General features: G+C 57.5%; 1 protein-coding gene across 1 annotated transcript in view; it reads left to right on the top strand.

Annotated features, from left to right (window-relative positions):
* PTPRS (protein tyrosine phosphatase receptor type S) overlaps positions 1-22,663 on the top strand; it is a 99,650-nt gene that overhangs the window by 55,530 nt on the left and 21,457 nt on the right. The window contains exons 7-13 of the mRNA XM_084883688.1: positions 9,154-9,423; positions 11,088-11,669; positions 12,575-12,708; positions 13,149-13,293; positions 20,007-20,312; positions 21,462-21,655; positions 21,781-21,807. Coding sequence (XP_084739814.1) covers positions 9,154-9,423; positions 11,088-11,669; positions 12,575-12,708; positions 13,149-13,293; positions 20,007-20,312; positions 21,462-21,655; positions 21,781-21,807 — 1,658 coding nt within the window. The remainder of the gene's footprint in view (positions 1-9,153; positions 9,424-11,087; positions 11,670-12,574; positions 12,709-13,148; positions 13,294-20,006; positions 20,313-21,461; positions 21,656-21,780; positions 21,808-22,663) is intronic.

Genomic DNA, 22,663 nt, shown 5'->3' with positions numbered 1-22,663 from the left:
TTTACATCCCTCAGAGCTTCGAGAAGGTTGGTGTGTTTTTTTCTTTTTTACTTTCTTTACCCACATTTTTACATTCTGAAAGTGACACACACACACACACACACAACACACAACACACACATACACGAAATACACACAGACACGCACATGGACACACACAGGCACGCACGTGGAAAATGATAAATGAACTAAAAAAAAAAAAAAAAAAAAGAACAGAATACGAATAATAAGTGCAAAGCAAACAAAACAAAAAGCCGCCAAGCGTGAGCAAAAATCCAGAAAGACACGAAAATCTCAGCCGCGCCCAGCCCGGCCTAGGGCAGGCCGCACACATGCGATGCTTGCATTGTGGTCGCCTCTATGCATCCTGTTGGTAATGTTGTTGCTAAGTTTTTTGCACTCCTCGTCGTCATGGTAACTTGGGCCTGATGCATGCTGGGAGAATGTAAAAATTTCTCTGCATGCCACTCTTGTCGGTTCGGTTTGGTGAATTCCCAACGCCTTCTGTTGGAGTGTTTCTCGTCTTCCGTTCCGTTCTTTTTTTTTTCTTTTTTTGTTCCTCTTTTGGTTTTCTTCATTTTTCTTCCTTGATTCCTTTTTATTTAATTATGAGGTATTTTTGGTTTCATTCTGTTTCATTTTGGGGGGGAGGGGGAGAAACCGATCAGTTCGTTATTTTTCCCCCCCTCCCATCCCTTTCCCCCGGCCCCCCTCCTCCTCCAAAGCATTTTGTCTTTGGTTCTGTCTTGTGTTTCTGTGCTGTTTGATTTCGGTTTCTTGGGCTGAGCTGTTCTGTGGTTGTTCTCCAAACGCATTGTGACTTAAAAAGCCAGTGTTCCTGTCCCAACTACCATCTGGGAGGGCGGAAGTCCCGCAGCTGAGATGCTGGGCAGAAAGTGGCCACTGGGTTCCAGGGGGGCAGGGCATAGACAGGGGACGGGAGGTGGGTGTCAGCTGGGAGGGTGTCATCAGTTGGCCTGACTCTCCCCAGCCGGCCCCCTTTTCCCCAGATCTGGCACCTCAGCCTTGCCAGAGGGAAGGGGCCTTAGCAGGCAGGTTCCATCCTCTGCCTCAGCATGAGACTATCTCCCACTCTCCCAAACAGCCCCCCCAAAAAACAGGCATTTGAAGAACAGCCGAATGGGCTGTCAGCATTTTTGAATTCTTGTTCAGTATAGTGACAGGTCCACACGTGGGAAGTGGCTACCGTAAGCCGGACCCTCCTCCCAAAAGGATGCATGCTTGACAGCATTCGGAACGGCAGCTGGTGTGTGACTGTGGGGCCTGGCTGGGCACAGACACGGAGCCGCCCGTCAGAAGGCGTGGCCTGGCGGGCGGTGGAAGTCCCTCGCCAGTGATCCTGGCCTTGCGCGCCCCGCCTCCGCCTGCCGGCAGCGGCGGCCGATTCCCCCACCGCCTCGCAGGCTCGGGGTCTAGTCACAGGTGTCTTTTGTCCAGAAATACAGCACGGCCACTTTCTGAGTCCCTGAGCATCACAGCTGTGGAATTCTGGAGAAAACCCAAGGGAACTTTGGACACAGCCTCTCCGCCCCTCTCTCTGCCTCCCCGATTCTCTCTGCCTTTCTCTCTGTCGGCTCTCTTTCTCTCTGTGTCTCTCTCACTCTCACAGACCTTCAGAGGTGCATGCTCCCATCATTTGCTCCCTCCCTCGAATTAATGGCAAGCCCTCGAGAGTCCCACGCCAACCCCCACACCAGTCTCCAGTAATTCCCACTTAGATTTCTCATCTCCAGCCCCCAGCCTCTATCCAGCAGAGAGGATCCCCCAGGGCAGAGGCATCCTCTTTGGGGTCACCTCTTCCCCCTCTTGTCCCTTTACGAAACTCCCAGTTATGAAGCATAGGGCCAGGTTGGCAAGAGGAGTGTGGATGCAAGAAAGAGGAGAGGTGTTTCTCTTGTCTTTTTTAATCCACTGTGAGAGCATCAGGCTGACCCTCAAGGAAGTTCCAAAAGATGGAAGAGAGGGGTCTCCCTCTGCCAAAATCATGCCCCAGTGAATTGGAGCTGAGGGTCTCTGAGACCACTTGGACTTTGGGGGCTGTGTTCCCAGTGGTGAGAGCGCAGACTCTGTGCTCCAGCAGACCAGGGTTCAAACCCTGCCTCTGCTTCTCGGCTGTGTGGCTTTGGCTAGTCACCATAACGATCAGTAAGGGTCGTTAGGATGTCTCACTCACAGGGGTGCTGGGGGGATTCCTTCTAGCTAGTGAACGCTCCTCATGGCCCCTGTGTCGTCCATGGCACAACAGACATGGCCGTTGGGATTGTGGTAGGACAGGGAAGGCAAGACTTCAAGCAGACGATCTGGACTCGGCACTGGCCTTGTTTGGGGACCTCGGTTTCCCCGTGACATACCTCCCAAGATCCCCTGTCGGGAAATGTGGCTGATGGGAAGGTGCTTGGAAAAGCAGGGCAGAAGCTCATTCGTGTGCTCAGATCTCATGTTTTGCTAGTGCTTTTCGGAGACCATTCCATGATCTCATTTTCTCCTGGCTCCGAACCCACCCCCGTGAGGCCAGTGGCCTCCCCGGAGCCACGTCTCTCCTCTTGTGCCCTGCCATTCCCCCAGGGCCCAGGCAGTTCTGTGGCCTCCGTGTCAGAAGGAGGCAAAGAAAGGCCCCATTTGGGTGCTAGGCTCCCCTGGCAGATAGGAGCCAGCCCACCCCACGAGATACGGGCCACCTGGCACGGTCGCTCTGCCCTCAAAGCGACAAGCATTGACATTGCTGCCAGAGCAGCCAGCCCTGGGAGTTCATTGCAAAGAATTCCCAAATCTCACGCTTTTTTCCAATTTACAATCTCGAGCTTTGCTGATGTCCCGGGTTGTTTAGGGGGTGGGCTATTCAGACGTGCCCTTCCCCTGACCATCATCTCTGAGATCCAAAGGACCAGAGTCAAAACCAAGCCCGTGTGGTAATGCCGCTGGCAGCCGCGCCCCCAGAACCCCCCTGGGGAGGTGCAGCCTCGGCTTTTGACAAGTTGGGACGATGACCAGATTATTCACTCCCCCGGCTGTTAAAGCCGTGTTTTTTGTGTTTAAAATGGTAAGCCGTTAAGGGATGAATTAGTGGCCCAAGACAGTGTCATTCCTGCTTGGTCTAGCAACGGAGCATCCCTGAACCACGGTGCACAGGACCCAGTAAATGGTGTGCCACACGCCTCCGGGGTGGGGACAGACACGCAGGGAGGGCTCAGAGCCGCTGAGACATGGGGAGTAACTGTCCAGGGACTTACCGTGAGGGTTTTGGAGGAGGCCACGTGGGACTGGCGTCACTCAACGCCGGTCAAATGCTGAGCTGAGACCCTGGGACTTGATGCCCATCACCAGAGGGAGACCTAGACTGCCCAGTTCCGAGGGGTTCTCCAGAACCTCTCCTTTGAGACTTGTCCCCCGGTCTTTTCATACCGACTCCCAGTGTGGAATTTCATAGGACAGATCGTTTTTAAAGTTAAATCTCTGGCACTCCAGCCGTATAATTAGTGGACATGACCTCTAAGTGCTCCCCTTACCTCTCGGCCCCCCCAAACAGGAAGTAGTTGAAGATATCGGGCCTGGAACCCCTCTCCCCTCCTTTATCTCCAGAAAGACTTCCAGCGGGGAGCGTTGGCCAGCTCCCCAGTTCAGCCGATTATACCCAGCCACGCTGCCCCCGGGGGCCCGGACTTGAGCCTGGGGGTAGGCGATGGCCCGTCAGCCCTTGTCTCATCCACCCTATCCCTAGGAGAGAGGGGGCTCCGGGTGGGCTTGGCGGGCGGCGGGAGGGGGGAGGGAGGCGCTCTGCAGGAACACTGAGCTCTAGACCCCTCTCGCCTGCTGCCTGCCTCACACTCTCTGCATCGCTGTTTCCTCTGTTTCTGGTGGGGGTGAGGGGAACATTAGATTACACCTCGTCACCTGGAAAGCCCGAGTCCCGGCTGCAGCCGAGGGGCCAGGGAGCCCGCCGATTGGCCAGATCTCATCTCATGTTCTGCTAGAACACAGCAAAAAAAAAAAAAAAAAAAAAAAAGACATGGGGAGAGAGAGGGTATCAAAGAATGGACACCAATAGACAAAATCTATAGTGCAGCGAAATAATGTCCAGCTCAAAATGCCAGCTTGCCAAGGCCGCTCGCTGGTCAGCCCGTGGGCCAAGGGTCCAGCCAGGTCCCTCCAGGCCTCGCATGCTGCCTGGTGGCGGAGGGAGCTGGTGGAGGGAGAAGAGAGGCAGGAGGGTGGGGAGTTGGGGAGGAGGGGCCTAGGGCAGGCGGTACCCACCCTCCCTGGGCCACAGGCCGAGGTTCAATGCGGGGGCTGAGGAGCGGGATTTGAAATCAGGCCTCGGAGCCCCCCCTTCCCCTGACAGGTGTAATCTAAGCTTCAGCGCGTGGAGGCTGCAGAACTTTCGGCATCTCTCCCCTGCCCTCCCTGCCCTCATCCTCATTTTGGGGTCCGGAGGAGCATCCAGGAGCTTCTCGCACCCCAAAATGCCCGGCAGAGCCCCACCCCCACCCCCTCGGAGCTGCGGCTTGCTGAACCATTGGGATGTCTGACACTGTCGAGTGCCCTACCTAGTGCTTCAACCAGATCACCTCACTTTTGAGTTTTCCCCTCCCCCTCTCCCCCACCCTCCCCTCCCCTGAACCCCACTTTTGGTTTTTGAGTTTCTGCCTCTTCCTGCTTGGGGGAGGGGTCGTCTCCCGGTTGCTTTGATGGTTTTTGAGTTGTTTTTCCATGTGAATCGGGGTTTGAAGCGACCCACCCCCTCCCGAACCCGCCACCCCCCCCACCCCCACCGCCCACCTTCCCGACCCCTCACCCACGCGGGTCCCCCCCGCTGGGACCCCCGGCTACTCGGTGATGAGAAGAGCTGGAAACGAGAGCCAGCCGGAGCGTGCTGAGGACCAAGGCTGGTGTGGTCCCCTTATAACCCGCCTGGACCCTCCATTCAGGTCGGTAATTGGGGGCGGGGGTCCCGCGGGGCCACCCTGTCCCGAGGGCTCCGCGCCCACCTGACTTTCTCGCCCGCACCTCAGTCTCGCAGCCGGGGGTGGAGAGATGACGCGGGTGGGTGTCAGCACCAACCGGGGCAGAGCACAGGGTCAGCCGCCCGGCCTTGCCAGCTGGGAGAACGCCCGGGAACCCGGTGCCGAAGGGCAGAGTCCTCCCCGAACTCGTGGCAAACCAGCCCTCTGCCCGCGGCCCGCCCTCGGGAGAGGATGGGGTGGTGAGAAAGCGAGTGGGCAAAGTGTCGGGCGTCAGCTTTTACCGCTGTTGGCAGGTCCCTCTCACCGATGGCTGCCGGCCATGTTGGGGACTCTGGGCCCTACCATCACTGTGGTTGATAAATGCCCTCCCACACTGAGCTGACGCACAGTTAACAGCTTCCCCCAGCAAGGCTTTTGCATATTCAAGAGGTATGCCTTGTCTGGAAGAAAGGTACTTTCCAAAGGGTGATACTTCCTGAGGGAAGATTTATTTTAAAAAAAAATTTTTTTTTAATTGATTTCAGAGAGGAAGGGACAGGGAGAGAGAGAGAAGCATCAGTGCTGAGAGGGAATCATTGATCGGCTGCCTTCTGCATGCCCCCCACTGGGGATCCAGCCTGCCACCCACGCAGGTGCCCTGACCGGGAATCGAACCCTGTCCTGGCACATAGGTGGATGCTCAACCACTGCGCCACACCAGCTGGGCGTGAGGGGAGGTATTTTAAGATCCGATGTGAACAGGTTCTTTTTGGGGCGGGATGCTGAGCCTTACCGAGGGATAAATGGGGCTCTCGCTTAATCTTTAAATTCTAAAGCTAGCGCTTAGCGCCCTTTGATGTCCCGGCAATCCCTTTCCGTACGGTAAGCCTTTTGCTGAAGGCGCTGGGCACTTGTTACGATGGCTGTTGGTTATCATCCAACGGGTGGTCGCTGGGCACCACCCAGTGGACAGCTGTGCGTAGGGGACGGGTGCCTTTGCCCTCTGTGGTGTCCTCAGTGGGTAAGGACACACAGGGCTCAAAGAGCCAAGTGCCAAGAAGGGACACCGGCTGTGACCCTGCTCCCTCCCACGGGGACAGGAGAGAAGGCTCGCTGTCTCCGAGGCAGGGGCCGGCATGCCTGGCTTTGACCTCCGGCTGGCCGGCCACTTCCCTGGTGTCTCCCGACTTAGCCCCGGCCCCTCTCCGAGCCACCACGCCCTCCTCCACAGCCGGCATCAGAACATCGGCCTTGCAGTGTGGTTGGGATCCAGCGAGATAGGGATTCCGTAGAAAGTCTTACTGTTTCCTTTTTAAAATGCTTTCATTCCAATCCATCCCCAGACTCTCCCAAAGGAGAGAGTCGGGTTTGTCTCCCCACAGCCCGGGAGCCCAGCAGGAAACGGTCCTCGTCCTGCACTCGGCCGAGCTCTGTCCGAGGCACGGCCCCGGGCCGCCCAGTGGCCTCAGGAGGTCACAGGTGGGGGCACGGAGGCTCCGGGAGGCTGAGCGGCCTTCCCCAGGCCACAGGGCTCTGCGGCCACCGCAGTGCCCCCACCTCGGCCCCAGGGGCCTCGAGGGCGGGGCCTCCTGTGCCAGGAGTGTCTGGTCGAGAGGGGTTCTGTAGAGGGGGCCCCGTGGGGCCGGGCTGGTTTGCCCCGAAGGTTCTTTCTCTGTGAGGTGTCGCCTCATGGCGCTGAGGCCCTCGGTGTGGGCAGGGGGGCCAGACCCTGTGTTCTGCCAGGGGTGGGGGGCCCCTCCCCGGGGAAGCCACAGCCCTCCTCCTTTCAGACCCCGATTTTCAGCCCCACACCCATTCCATGTTGTTGTTGTTGTTGTTTTTCTCCTTGCTTTTGGGTGTTCTGTTTTGGAAGAATTTCTTTTGTTTGGTTGGTGTTTTGGATTTTTCCCCTTTTTTCTCCCCCCGCTTTGTTTCTTCATTAGTTTCTCCTGGTTTGGACGTCGATGCTGTTTTCTGTCCTTGATTAATTAGCTCCCGCGCTCATCCCCCATCGTGTTCCGTTTCCATGACAACGCAGCATCGGGCATCCCACTCGTATGCCTCGCTGTGGATGCTGGTGGCGGTGGCTGGCCTGGACCACGTCCGCTGGCTGGCCGGACCCCATTCTCTTCTTCCAACGCCACTCACCCTCCGCCCAGCCCTGCCAGAGAGCTCCCCCCATCTCAGAGCCCCACCCATCACACCCCTGTCTGTGTGTCTGTCAGCATGGCCCCTCTGTCTCCCCTCCCTGCCCTGCCCCACTCCTCCCCTCGGGGGATGCCTTCCCCGTCCTCCATCCTGTCTCCAGTGTGACTCTGGACTTTTCGTGGGGCTTCCTTTTCCGAAGGTTGTCAGCATCTTGGCCCTCCTTCCTCCCTCCCCCCGAGAGCTCCCCCCTTCTCTCTGCCTCCATTCAGGGGTTCAGAAAACAGGGGTTGGGGTTTCCGCTAGGAACCCAGGCTGCAAGAGAAGGAACCAGGCTGCCTCCCTTTACCCCCTACAGCCCCCTCCTCTGTAGAGCAGGCCACACCCCCTGCCAGCCAGCACCCTCTTAGGGGCAGCTGTACCCCTTCACCACGGGGACATGAGAGGCAGGCTGGAACGCTGGCAGTCACGTGGCCCTTTGAAGACTTTATTCTGTCCTCCTCACAGTTAGAGACGAGGCTCCTGGGCCCCTCCCCGGGCTGGGGACCTGCCCACGTGGCCTCCGAGGCCCCAGGCCATAGCCAGGGGTGAGCTCTTTCTGGCTAGAAGGATTTACCAGGCGTACGCCTCCCCAAGGGGCAGCAAGCCATTTGGAAGTCCAGGTGCCCGTGAGCATGAACCCCTTCCTCCTCCCACACCCCAGCCCAGAAACCCATCCAACTTCTGAAAACGGAGCCCCCGAAACGCGTCCTGCTGCCTTCGTGGTCTGCGAGATGGGGACCGAAGGCTGCACCCGCTTCCCCGCTCAGAAACGCACAGAACATGTCCCTGTTTTTCCTCAGCGTTCAAGTTCATGCCCCACGTTTATTATTATTATTATTATTATTATTATTATTATTATCATTGTTGTTGTACTCTGCCAGGGCTGTGATGTGACAATGTGGCGTGTCACATTGGGTCACATCCGCTAGAATTAACATGCAGCACTGAAGTGGGCCCCCTCCCTCCTGCTCCTCTCTCTGTCTCTCCCTCCCTCTCTCTGTCCCTCTCCCTGTGTTCTCTCTCTCTCTCTCTGGCCTCCCCTGTCTCTCCTCTCTGGCACCCACATGAGTGTATGCACTAAGGCCCCTGAGATCCAGGCCTCTCCCATGCATTAGCTCTCTCTCCGTTCCTCTTCCTGCCTCTCTCTCTTTTTCTCTTCTCTTTTCCCTTTCTCTCTCTCTCTCTCTCTCTCTCTCTCTCTCTCTCTCCTCTCAACCAATCTCTTTTGCATGCTGTTTGTGACTCTGAGAGCTGCATTTATCAATGGAAACTTGTGAGATCCGACAGAAGCTTTTAGAAGGGTTTCTATACCCAAAAACCACAAAAATTTCATTAGAGTTTCTCATCTTTTCCTGGAGGGCCCCCGGGGAAGTGGGCGGGGCCCTCATCACCCAGAGGAAGGGGGGGAGGGGGCTGAGATTCCCGGCCCCCCCGTGCCGCCTGGTTCCAACTCTCCCCCTGACCCCCCCTTCATCCTGTCCTCCCCAGAGCCCCCCACATGCAGCCAGGACCCTCCGAAGCTCCCCACTTGGGAGAGCGAGTGGAGGGTCAGCCCCCTGCAGCCACCTCTGTCATCAAAGATGAGAAACAGCTGATAAATTTTTGTGTTCGTAACTGTGCTGTGACCAGTCCCCTCTGGTCTCTGAAACCCTGTTGCTATGGAATAATGCTTCATGTCTCTGATTATATATCGATTTATCTCTATTGTTTGTGGAGTACCTTCCTTTGAAGTTTTTGGTTTCTTTGTGTTGGAATTTGGTTCTTTAATTTGGTTTCTTTGTTTTCTTTTCATTTGGAATTTTAAAAAAAAATTCAACTGGGGGAAAGGAAACAGCCCTGTTTATATTTAAATTGTTTTCCACTTTCCCCCCCCCCCTTTTTTTTTTCTTTCTTTCCTTCCTTCCTTTCTATCTTTCTTCTTGCTTTTCTTGCTTTTCCCCTCTGCATTGTCTCCCCCTCCCCCCCCAACACCCAACCCCACGCATCTCCCTCCTGCCGCCCCCAGTCCGCCGCGTGGCTCCTCGGTTCTCCATCTTGCCCATGAGCCACGAGATCATGCCAGGGGGCAACGTGAACATCACCTGCGTAGCCGTGGGCTCGCCCATGCCCTACGTCAAGTGGATGCAGGGGGCCGAGGACCTGACCCCCGAAGATGACATGCCCGTGGGCCGGAACGTGCTGGAGCTCACCGATGTCAAGGACTCTGCCAACTACACCTGCGTAGCCATGTCCAGCCTGGGCGTCATCGAGGCTGTGGCCCAGATCACGGTGAAATGTAAGCAGGGGACTTGGGGGGGGGAGGGGGCGGGCAGATGGCCCCCTGATCCTGGTGCAGAAGGTGGGGTCCAGGTGGAACACCTCTGCGTTTTGGCCTCGGACGTTCGTGGCCTTGAAGGGGAGAGTTCTGTGGTCATACGGCTGTTGCTTGTACGTGATTCTGGGCCTGCCCCGTGGAAGGAGGCGTGGTCTGGCTCTGCGGACCTCACAGTCCAAAGCGGGAAACACCTGTGTAGCCACGTAGCTGTGACACAGGCCGGTGAGGGCTGTGATGGGGCCACAAAGCCCCATTCACACCCCCAGAGGAAAGGCCCCTGTCCCAGGAAAGTGAGGTCAAGGAAAGACTTTCACTTGAAAGGGAATAAGCCAAAGGAGAAGGAGCATCGTTTTAAGAAAAGGAATAGCTGCCGAAACCTGTTTGGCTCAGTGGTAGAGCATCAGTCTGCGGACTGAAAGGTCCCAGGTTCGATTCCAGTCAAGGGCATGTACATTGGTTGCAGGCACATCCCTGGTAGGGGGTGTGCAAGAGGCAGCTGGTCGATGTTTCTCTCTCATCGACATTTCTAGCTCTCTATCCCTCTCTCCTCCTCTCTGTGAAAAATCAATAAAATATATTAAAAAAAAAAAAAAAAGAATAGCTTATGCAAAGCCTCAGAGAGATCGGGAGGGCAAGGTGTGAGGACGGCAGATTCTCCCTACGTCTCAAGTTTGTGGTGAGATTCGGAGGAAGGTACCCACAATTTTTTTTTTCTAACTTTAGAACAGGGGCCAGCAAACTGCAGCCCTCAGGCTGAAGCTGGCCCTCCACTTGTTTTTCATAAATAAAGTTTTATTGACACACCCCCATTTTGTTCATGCCTTGTCTATGGAAGCTCTCTGGCTACAAAAGCAGAGCTTAGTTTCAACAAAGGCCTGCAAAGCTAAAAGTATTTACCGTCTGAGCTTTTGCAGGAAAAGTTTAACAAGCCCTAGGTCAGCTGGTTTGTTGGTCATTTTGCCGAGGGATTGAACTCTTGGCGAATGCTTCCTGAGGCCGGTGTGGAGAGAGTCACGATTATCCAGGTGCTGAGACACAGTTGTAAACAATACTCTGGCCCCACTGGTGGGGTGGACAGACACATGTGGAAATGAGATGACCTGTGTGGTGACAGGAACCGGGCAAGGTAGCTTCTAGCCTCGGTGGTGAGTGAGGGCTTAAGGAATGGTTTTAGAAGGAGCAGGCCATGTGGCCATCGGGGCATTCCCGGTCCTGGGACAGCAAGTGTGAATGGGAGCAGACAGGAGGGCCCTGTGGCTGAGCAGAGTGAACCAGAGAGAGAGAGCTGTGTTTCCTTCCAACGTAAATACTTTTCTTAAAACAGCAAATATTCGTTTAAAGGAAGTGGTTTCAGCTTTATGGGCCATGTAGCCGCTGCTGCAGCCACTCATTTCTCCCGTCGCCGTGGAATGGTGGCCATTGGCCATAAGTAAGTGCTGCTCCAATAAAACGGTATTTGCGAGAGCAGGTTTTGGACCGGCGTTTGCTGACCCCGCAGTAGGCGATGGGATAGGGGTCCTCAGGCCCGATGTCACTGCCAAGGGAGCCGAGGCTCAGAGCCGTTGTGTGGCCGGGAGTCACACGGCTTCCCGGGCCCACCACGTGACCAGGCCCCCCGCCCGCAGCTCTCCCCAGAGCCCCCGGGACGCCAGTGGTGACCGAGAACACGGCCACGAGCATCACCATCACGTGGGACTCGGGGAACCCGGACCCCGTGTCCTACTACGTCATCGAGTACAAATCCAAGAGCCAGGACGGGCCGTACCAGATCAAAGAGGACATCACCACCACGCGCTACAGCATCGGGGGCCTGAGCCCCAACTCCGAGTACGAGATCTGGGTGTCGGCCGTCAACTCCATCGGCCAGGGCCCGCCCAGCGAGGCGGTGGTCACCCGCACGGGCGAGCAGGCCCCGGCCAGCGCCCCGCGCAACGTGCAGGCCCGCATGCTGAGCGCCACCACCATGATCATCCAGTGGGAGGAGCCGGTGGAGCCCAACGGCCTCATCCGGGGCTACCGCATCTACTACACCATGGAGCCCGAGCACCCCGTGGGCAACTGGCAGAAGCACAACGTGGACGACAGCCTGCTGACCACGGTGGGCAGCCTGCTGGAGGACGAGACCTACACCGTGCGCGTGCTGGCCTTCACCTCCGTGGGCGATGGGCCCCTCTCCGACCCCATCCAGGTCAAGACGCAGCAGGGAGGTGAGGTGCCTGCGGGCGGCGTGGCTTCCGGGGGGGGGGGGGGGGGGAGTGCCCGGCAGAGGGGGAGGCAGCGGGGCAGACAGGCAGCTGGCCGCTCTCGCCGAGACGCCCCGGGGCGGTGTGTTTGTGCCACACGGTGCTTTACGATACCTTCGTGCCGGCGTTTCACAGCAGGAGGTTGTCCCAGGAAGCCCGGAGTCCTGGCTTCCCTCGGGAAGTCTGGTTTGGCCAGCCGGGGCTGCGGTCAGACACCCGGGCTCCCACGGCTGCACCAGAGCAACGGGGGCCGTCCGTGTCCAGCTGCTCCTCATGGCCGGGCCGCGGCGTCGGAGTCCGCTGCTCTCGCTGGAGCGCTGCCTCTCGAAATGACCCCAAGGCAGTGGCTGGGCTCCGGCCGCTCGGACGGAAGGACCTGGGGGGCAGGAGGCGGGGGCCATCTAGGTGTGTGGGACCCCCACTCTCTGCCGGTTTCTCGTCCTTTCCTCGCGGGCTCGGGCTCTCTGAACCCCAGCTCCAGGAAGCCTGAGGAGCCCACGCGAAGGGACAGGAGGGCTGGGACTGCCCCCACGGAGAGGAGGGGATGGAGCTGCAGGCTCCAAAGAGTGTCCCCACCACCTTCTCTGTCCCTTAATCTGGGGGGCGTGGAAGGCGGGGTGATTGGAAAAGGGGGTCTGTAAATGCTTTCCCATTGGACGCAGAGGGCGGGAGAATGGAGGTGGACAGCTGACAGCAGGAGGGGACACGGGAGCAGTGAGAGCAGTGGGAGGACCTTCGGGAAGCGTTCGGAGACCAGCAGCCTGAGCTCCCCGGGACTCTGAGGGGCATGCGGGCTCCAGGCAGGCTAGGTCCCCGGGGTGGACCCCTCCCCGGCCTCCCCCCCACCTCGGTTCCTCTGCCTCCCGCAGTGCCCGGCCAGCCCATGAACTTCCGGGCCGAGGCCAAGTCTGAGACGAGCATCGGCCTCTCGTGGAGCCCCCCACGGCAGGAGAGCATCGTCAAGTATGAGCTCCTGTTCCGGGAAGGCGACCACGGCAGAGAGGTACCCGGGGCCGCGGGGGAGGCGGAGGGCACGCACCGGGCCCCGCCGGCTGGCACTGCCTCCCGGGCCCCCTGACGTCCGTGTCTCTCTCCTTCTGCTCTCTGCCCCCCCCCTCACCCCCACCCATGTTACTCCTTTTCCCTCCGCTCTCCTTTCTGTTTCTCCATCTCCCTGTCTGTGTCGTCCCCCGCCCCCCGGTGTCTCCCTCTCCTCTCCTGTGTCTCCCTCTCGGTAATGCATTGGTGCCGGTCTCTGTGCCCCTCCACGTCCCTCCTTCTGTCTGTCTGTGTTTCTGTCTGTGATGTCCGTTCCCCTCTCTGCCTCTCCGTGCGTGCCCGTTGATGTCTCTGTTGGCGTTTCTCTGTCTGACGCTCTGTGTCTCTCTGTCTCCATCTCTCCTGCTCTCCCCCCGCCTGCCCCGGCCCCGGCCCCGCTCCCAGGTCGGGAGGACCTTCGACCCGGCCACGGCCTTCGTGGTGGACGACCTCAAGCCCAACACGGAGTACGCCTTCCGCCTGGCGGCGCGCTCCCCGCAGGGCCTGGGCGCCTTCACCTCGGTGGTGCGGCAGCGCACGCTGCAGTCCAGTAGGTGTCTCGCGGACCCCGCGCCCGTCTCCGGGGGGGACCTCGGCCGGCGCGGACGGCCTCCGTGCGCTCACCCCGGAGCAGCCTGCGGCAGGGTGGGGGGCTCCTCGGCCTCCGACGTGTCCACAGGCGCTGCCCCCGCTCCCCGCCGGGGCGGGGGTCCTACAGGCTCCGGTGGCTGTGTCTCGGGGACCAGCTTTGGGGTTTTGCCCTTCGTTCAGGAAGAGTTGCTGCGGGCACCTCTTTCCCTTCGTCTCCCTGATCTGGGGCTAATGAGAGGGGTGCACGTGGCTGTAACAGCTCGCACCCCGGTGGCCCTTCCCCCAACGCGGGGTCTCCATGACCGAGGACAGGGGTGGGAGCCAGAGCCAGGGATAGCACAGGGCCCGCCTCAGGGCTCTCAGATTCCCGGCGTTCGCTGCTGTGCCTGCCCGGCCTTCCTGTCTCAAGCGAGTTCCCTTCTGGCCAGGACCCTGCAGCTGGGAGCCGGCTCCGGGCCACGCCGTGGCCCCCGGCACCGCCCTCCCCGCCTCCTCCGAACCCAGGACCGCCACGCGCCCCTCCTGCTGCGCCCCTGCCTCCCTCTCTCTCCTCTGCTCTCTCCTCTCTGCTCAGCGGGGCTTGGCGTGGCCTGCGCCGCCGCCTCGGCCTCTGCCTCGGCCTCCTGCGTGGAGGCCTCCTCCCCTCCCGCGTCTCAGTCAGTCGCGTTAGCCACCCAGGCCCGTGCTGGACGCGGCCTCACTGCTCTGATGTTCCAGCCGCCCAGGTGTGTGCACCCGGGCAAGTCAGTCCAGAATGACAGCACCTCGGGGCCGGGGTGTGGGCCGCTGGGATCAGAGGCCTCGGAGATGCACACACACCCCCACACACACAGCCTTCCTCCCCCACCCTCCGCGCCGAGCCGAGCCGCGCCGAGCCGAGCGGAGCGGCCGCAGGTCGCGGCGTCGGGCGTGTGTGTGCGCGGCACTCAGTGAGGGTGTCCTGTGGCTCGGGCGGCCACGTGAGAGACCGGCCAGGGTGCCGCGAAGGTGAGTACGCGCTGGTCTCAAGCAGGTTCACAAAGACGGCCCACCCTGCCTGCTCCCCCCGCCCAGCCGCTCTGGGCTGCACGGACAGTCCAGAGCCCGAATCCACCCCCCAAATTCACCCCCTGCCCCCCAATCCAACCACCCCGCAGCCAAGCAGCACGCTGCTGGGAAATCTTGCTGCTTTTCCCTATCTGCCTCACACAGTGTCTGGTACACGTGTCAAAGGCATCCGCTCTTTCTGTCTTCATGACGCCCCGAGCCCCATGTTGGCGTTTCTGTCCACACCCCCAAGACGCTGCAGGTTGGGCCGGATTGTGAAGGAGGCGGCCTCCAGGGTCGGCACACAGCGGCCTTGGCCCAGCCACGCGGACCTCGGGGGCGGCCCAGGACAGGGGACCGGGGACCGGGGAGAAGGGACTCCACCTCGCGCCCCGAGGCGGGTGGGGCCTGAGAGAACGACAGCCGAGACGCAGGGCCAGGCGTGTCCCAGGGGCTGCGGGCTGCTTAAGCGGAGCTCCAGGGTAGGTGGAGGCCAGACCCCTCGGCCGTGGGTCTCCCCAGACACCGTCCCGCCCGCCCGCCCGCCTCATCGGCGCCGTCCGGAGCTGCCGCGGCCACACGGGGGGGCCAGAGCTGGGCTGTGGGCCCGCTCGCGTCCGGAGACCCACCCAGAGCCGGGTCTCGCCCGGTAGCTCGGCACCCGCCATTCCCTCCCTCGTAAGAAAGTCTTGTAGGTTAGCAGTTGAAGAGTGGAAGGTAGGTAACCAGACTGGGAGTGCTCTGGAAGGCGTCCTTCTTTTATTATGGTTTCCTCATTATCACCATCACCATCACCACCACCGTTGTTTTGTATTTTTTATTATGGTTTTGGTTTTATTTTTCCTCCCCCTTTCTCAGTGAATCCATTCCTTCCGGCACATTCCTTGAGTGGTTATTTTTCCCCCCCGCTCTTGCCTGATTCCCTTGGGCATTTTTGGTTGGGGAGGCTGGTCAAGAAATGGGGGAGGGGACCCCAAGTGTCTAGAGTCCCTGATTGCTTTGAAGATGGGGCTTCCGATTCATCTCCGGACCCCGGGCCGAGCGCGGGGTGTGCCTGTCATAGACACTCTATAAACACGTGTCCAGTGAGCAGGGAGGCTGGAGGATGGGGAAGGTGCTCGGTGTAAGGCCAGTGACTTTTGGGGGATCCCTCCAGCCGAGGGGGGGTGGCTCCAGCCACCGTCCACTGGCCTGAGCTGAGAGCAGGTACAGGCTGAGGTCAGTCTTCGCAGCCTTACGCTGAGAGAGTCCGCGGAGAACAGCTGAGCCCAGGTTCAGATCCTTGCCACGTGCCCTTGGGCAGGCAACTTGCCATTTCCTGGTCTCAGTTTTTCCTTCTGCAAAATGGGGGGTGATCTATAAAAAGCAGCAGCATGGGTGGGGGCCTGGCTGTGTACACAGTAGGTACTCAGTCAGGGATAATAGAAAACCAGGCAGCCGTGTTTTGAACCTGCGTTCCCCATCTGTAGCATGGGGCTATCGGGGTGATGGATCTGGCTCCCCAGGAGAGCCATGAGTATTAAATGAGGTATGATCCGTAGGACGCATTTTGAGTCTATAAAAGACTTAGGATGCTGCGTGTCAAGAAAGGTGCCTAGAACTTGAGGTTTAGTATCAGTAATGCCCATAACACAGGGCCTGGCCCATTGTAGGTGCTCAACCCATGGAGACTGTTACTGTTATTTCATAAAGCCTCTTAACACACAGTAGGTGCTTAATATGTGGGAACTGTCACTGTAGTACATTGCCTAGTACACAGTAGATGCTTCATATATGCAGCTGCTGTTTTAAATCTGAACACGGATTGTCACAGTGCTGGGCATACAGTTGGCATTCGGTGAATGGATGGTATTAGCAGTTTGTCACAAGGTTAACCTCATGCCAAGTGCACAGTAGGTACTTAAAACATGGAGGCTGCTATTCTGCAAAGCCTTTGTTTGACACAATGTCTGGCATACAATCTGCTCAATAAGTGGTGCTTTCTTTTTTAATGTATTTTTATTGATTTCAGAGAGGAAGGGAGAGAGAGATAGAAACATCAATGATAAGAGAGAATCATTGATTGGCTGCCTCCTACACACCCTCTACAGGGGACCGAGCCTGCAACACAGGAATGTGCCCTTGACCAGAATTGAACCTGGGACTTTTCAGTTCACAGGTGGATGCTCTACCCACTGAGCAAAACCATCTAGGGCAACCTTTCTTAAAAGAGGTTGGCCTGGTGCTAGGCAAACGTAGGTGCTCAGATGGAAGCCATTGTTTGTCTGAAAGGGCCTAACATGGTGTTGATGCACGGATTTTATCAAAACATGGAGTTACTATCTGCAAAGCCCTTGGCATTGTGTGTACAAATAGTAAGCGCTCAATACGAACTATTACCATTTTTATAGAAGGCCCTTGGCACATGTCTGGCACACAGTAGGTGTGCTTGATACATGGGAACTACTACTGTTATCCAATAAAGCCCTCAGCATAGGGCTGACATACAGTAGGTACTTCGTGTAGGGGGACTCCTGTTACTGCATTAGCAGTTCTTGGCACACAGTAGGTGCCTAAGAAGTGAGAACTATTAATCTGCTACAAGACCCTTAGTACGGTGCCTAGCACATGCTAAGTGTTTAATATAAGGGAATTGTTACTGGTTTTCAGTGAGCCTTCTAGCACAATGCCTGGCACACAGTAGGTGCTACATAAAAGGCAACTGCTATTTTTATCTTTAGAGGACTATTATAATGCCCCATCCATTGTAGGTGCTCAGGAAATAAGACTGACTATTGATCTGTAATGTTTAGTGTAGTGCCAGATGCACAGTAGGGGTTCAAAACAGAACTCTGATCTATAAAGTCCTTGGCACGTGCTAAGTATGTGCTGTGTTCTCTATAAAGCTCTGAATTTAGGATCAACACAGTAGGCACTTGCATTACTCTTGTATAGTCCTCGGCAGGATAATTGGTACACAGTGATGCTCAAGACATTGGCATCATTTTCAAGTGAGGCCGAGGCAGTGGTCCTGGTTGCTGTAAGCTCTGGGGTAGTCTCTAGAGTAGGGGTGTCGAACTCAATCAGAGAAGGGGCCAAAATCTAAAATCCAGCCTAAATCGCGGGCCAAATGGTTTACTGAACAGTCATAAACTGACAATGTCATAAACTGACAGCGGAGTGCAGTGATGACAGCGCGATGCGGGCCACATTGCAAGGCCTGGCGGGCTGGATTTGGCCCGCGGGCCTTGTGTTTGACACATGTGCTCTAGAGTCTCTGGTAGGACAGGTGATCAGTAAATAGATGCCTTTACTGTTAACCCATGAAGCACTTAGCACCATGCACATAGTATGTACCAAATAAATGGAAATGGGGCTTTTACTGCTATTCCCTGGCAGTATTATTCTCCTGGCATACAGTAGGTGTTCAGTAAATAAATGTGCTTACTATTATCCTATGAAGCGCTAGCCCAATAAATGTGGCTTTTATTGTGTTACCTAGCATAGGACCTGGCACACAGTAGGTGTTCAGTAAATAAGTATTTTACTGTCACTCTGTGAAGCCCTTGGCATGGTGCTTGGCACACAGTAATTACCTAATGGGTCTTTTATTATTATTATTCTCACTCAAGGCCTTGCTCCTATTGATTTTAGGGAAAGAGGAAAGGAGAAGGGAGAAAGAGAGAAACATGGATGTGAGAGTGAAGCATTGATAGGTGCCTCCCACATGCGCCCTGACTAAGGATTGAACTGCAGCCTGGGCATGTGCCTTGACTGGGAATCGAACCCGGGATGACACTCCAACCAACTGAGCCACACTGGCCAGGGCTTTTATTGCTTTTCCACTTGGCACGGTGGCTGCCACACTGTGAGTGCTCAATAAATAGGGCATTTATCACTATTCCCTGGCAGTGGTATCCCCTGGCACACAGTGGTGTTCAGTAAATAAATGCATTTACTGTTATCTGATGAAGCTCTTAGCGCCATAGATGCCTAGCACACAGTTGGTGTCTAATAAATGGGGCTTTAATTGCTGTTCCTCTGACCCATAGTAGGCATTCAGTAAATTAATGTGTTTACTGTTATACCATCCCTGGCGGTGCGCCTGGCACACAGTAGGCACACAGTAAATGGAGTTTTTGCTATTCTTTTAGCACAGTGCCCAGCAACACAGTATGTGTTCAATAAACATTTTACTGTCATTCCATGAAGCCCTGGCACATAGTAGTTACCTGATAAATGGGACTTCATTGCTTTTCCTCTTGGTATGGTGGCTGACGCATAGTAGGTGCCCAGAAAATGGGGCTTTTATTGTTTTTCCTCTGGCAAAACATCTAACATATAATAGGTGTTGGATTAAAAGGTACATTTAGCCTGGCCGGTGTGGCTAAATGATTTAGCATTGACCCATGAGCCAGGATGTCACGGTTCGATTCCCGGTCAGGGCTCATAGGAACTATTACCGTTACCCAATAACGCCTGCAGCACAGAGCCTGACACACAGGAGGTTGTGGGCTGTATCCCCAGGAAGGGGATGTGCAAGAGGCAGCCAGTCGATGATTCTCATCACTGATGTTTCTGTCTCTCTCCCTCTTCTTTCCTTTCTCTGAAATAAAAACTTTTTTTTTTTTAAGTACATTTACTGCCTTAACCGGTTTGGCTCAGTGGATAGAGCATTGGCCTGCAGACTCAGGGGTCCCGGGTTCGATTCCAGTCAAGGGCACGTACCTTGGTTGTGGGCACATCCCCAGTGGGGTGTGTGCAGGAGGCAGCTGATCGATGTTTCTGGCTTTCTGTCTCTCTCCCTTCCTCTCTGTAAAAAATAATATAAAAAATATATTTTTTTAAAGTACATTTACTATTCTATGAAGCACTTGGCATGATGCTTGGTATAATATGGGGATTCAGTAAATAAGTTGTTTTTCTAAATCCTCACCCAAGGATATGTTTTTATTGATTTTAGAGAGGAAGGAGGGGCGGGTTGGTTGACGTGAGAGAGAAGCACCAATCGGCTGCCTCTCACACTCACCCTGACTGGGGATCGAACCTGCAACCTCGGTGTGTGTCCTGACTGGGAATCAAACCCACAACCTTTTCGGTGTACAACGTTCCAACCAGCCGAGCCACCCAGCCAAGGCCGTAAACAGATGCTTTTGCTGTTACCCTGTGAAGCCCTCAGCACCGTAAACAGATGATTTTGCTGTTACCGGGTGAAGCCCTCGGCACCATGCCTGGCACACAGTAGGTGCTTGGTACACGGGGCTTTTATTGCTATTCCACTCGGTGAGGTGCCCGACACATAGTGTGTGCCCAGTAAACGGGCTTCTGTGGCTGTTCCTCTCATCACAGTGCCTGGCACACTCACGTGTGCTCCACGGGGACCGTGGCGGCCCTCTGCCTAAGACCTACTGTGTGTCCGATAGGTTGAGCCACGTCAGTGAGAGCAGAGTTCTTGGCCAGCCCTCCCAGCCCCACCCCCACCCACCCATCTCACCTTCGGTTGACACCCGCTTCTTTTGGGTTCGACTTCTCTTTGCTTTTGGTCCTGTTTTGTTTGTTATCATCTTCTTTTTTATTTTCTCTTTCCCATCTTTTGTTTCCCCGCCCCCCCCCCCCCCGCCCGTCCCGCTCCCCTCCCCGCCCCCACGTTCTCCCCCCCTCCAATAGAACCGTCTGCCCCCCCTCAAGATGTTAAGTGTGTCAGCACACGCTCCACGGCCATTTTGGTAAGTTGGCGCCCGCCGCCGCCGGACACACACAACGGGGCCCTGGTGAGCTATAGCGTCCGCTACCGACCGCTGGGCTCGGAGGACCCGCAACCCAAGGAGGTGAACGGCATCCCCCCGACCACCACCCAGATCCTGCTGGAGGCACTGGACAAGTGGACGGAGTACCGCATCACCACGGTCGCTCACACCGAGGTGGGACCAGGGCCCGAGAGCTCGCCCGTGGTCGTCCGCACCGACGAGGACGGTGAGCACCGCCCGGCCCGGCCCGGCCCGGCCCCTCAGGCCCCGCCCACCGCCCGGCCCGGCCCCTCCAGCCCCGCCCACCCGCCCCGGAGCCTCCCGGCGGAAAGCCCGGCTGGCTGGTGGCCCACAGGTGGAAGTCACTGTCTGCAGAGGGAGACGCGCAGCTGGCTCTCTCCCGAGGAACCCCGGCTCCTGGGCTTGGGATCCTCTGTTCCGGCCCGTTGGGTGCCATCGGCTCCCGGAGCCTCTTGCCTGGGAAGTGAGCCGGCTCCCCCGCCGCTTGGTCCCGTGGTAGAAACCATGGACCAGAGTGTCAGAAGCAGCAAGTAGCACTTGCAGAAACCCTGAGGTTTTTTGTGGGTTTTTTTTTTTTTTTTGAGGTCCCTCAAAAACCTACCGTGTAGACTTCTCTTGGGCTGAGCCCGGGGCTGCGGCTGCCTGGGTCTGGCCCCTCCTACCTCAGAGTAGGCTGACTGTGTGCTGGTAACGTTTCACCACCAGCTATGGGGAGACAGAGAGACGGATCTGTACCGTTGGTCCAATCCCGGTGCCAGTGCTCCTGCCGCGGCCCCTGGCGAGGCAGAAAGTTTTAAGCTGCGAAGTGAGAGGGAGGCTGAGGGCCTGGGGCTGAATGCAGCGGGAGCTTCCCCCGTGACACGGGGCCCCTGTGAGCCCCGGGTTTGCTTTCCAAGCTACAGCCCTGGCAGGTCAGGGGGGCAGCCCCACGTTGTGCCGGGAGCATGGGGGGCGTGGGGGGGGCGGGCAGCCCGAGCTGGGGGCTGGTGAGAAAGAGCTCGGTGCCCAGTGGACAGCTGCCCTGCCTGGGGGCAGACCTGCTCTGCCTCTTCCTGACCCTGGGGCCACGGGATCCACTCTCTGGGCCTCGGGTTCCCCGTCTGCAAACGGGAAAAGAGCCCCGTGTGGCAGGCGGCTGCGAGGATGGGGGTGGGCCTGTGGTTCTCAGAACGAGGTGTGGGTGCCCCCCTGTCAGGTGGCCCCGGGGCAGCAGTGGGCACTAGGGCTGCACTTAGGGCGCCCAGTGAACAGCAGCCACCTGTCACCCCGAGCGGGCAGCTGCCCGGGGCAAGGCCGGGCCCCCCAGTAACGGCCCCCACCCTCCCCTTCGTCCCCGCTCCCCCTCCCCCGCCAGTGCCCAGCGCGCCGCCGCGGAAGGTGGAGGCGGAGGCGCTCAACGCCACGGCCATCCGCGTGCTGTGGCGCTCGCCCTTGCCCGGCCGGCAGCACGGCCAGATCCGCGGCTACCAGGTCCACTACGTGCGCATGGAGGGCGCCGAGGCCCGCGGGCCGCCGCGCATCAAGGACGTCATGCTGGCCGACGCCCAGGTGGGCCGGGCTCCAGGGCCCGGGGGGCGTCCGGGGGGTGGGGTGCCCCGCGCTCCTGCCCTCGCGCTGCTTCTCGGCACTGCTCACCGCCTCCTCTCTCCCCTGCCGCCTCCTCCCACGCGCAGTGGGAGACGGATGACACGGCCGAATATGTGAGTAGTGCTCTGGCCGCGGTGCTCCTGCCCGGGCCCTGCCTGTGTTCTGTGCCGCCACCCTGCACGCCCCCGTCAAAGGGTCTCCTCCCCCGGCCCCAGCTCCCCTTTCTGTTTTCACATCGGGCGACGGGCACAGCCGCCCGGGCGCCTGCGGGGACCCCAGAGGAGTGACCTGGACACGGCAGGTCATCCCCTCCTTACCTGGTGACACTTAGATCCCAGTCTCTCTCTCTTCTCACACACTCACGCACATTCACACATAGTCTCACACACACACACACACACACACACACACATACTCTCACACACACACACACACACACACACAAACACACACACACACACACTCTTACACTCACACACACACTCACATACACACATACACTCACACACACACACTCTCACACACAAACACACACAAACACATACTCTCACACACACACACACACAAACACATACACACACACACACACAAACACATACTCTTACACTCACACACATACACACATACACTCACACACACACTCTCTCACACACAAACACACACACACACATACTCTCACACACTCCCACAAAAACACACACAGGCACATACGCACTCACATACACTCTAATACCCTCACACACACATTCACGCTGTCACACACACGCTCACGCACACACAGGCATGCGCATGCACATGCACATGCATACACACACACTCACATCCACTCACACCCTCACATACACACATTCACACTGTCTCACACGCACACACAGGCACGCACACACATACACACACTCACATGCACACACACATACAAGCACGCACACTCGCACACACACACTCACACACCACTCCCATCCAGCCTTT

Source organism: Pipistrellus hanaki (genome assembly GCF_964339955.1).
Source record: "Pipistrellus hanaki genome assembly, chromosome: 5".
Taxonomy (NCBI): Eukaryota; Metazoa; Chordata; class Mammalia; order Chiroptera; family Vespertilionidae; genus Pipistrellus; species Pipistrellus hanaki.
The sequence above is the reverse complement of the archived record's forward strand: the minus strand, read 5'-3'. Positions and strand labels throughout refer to the sequence as shown.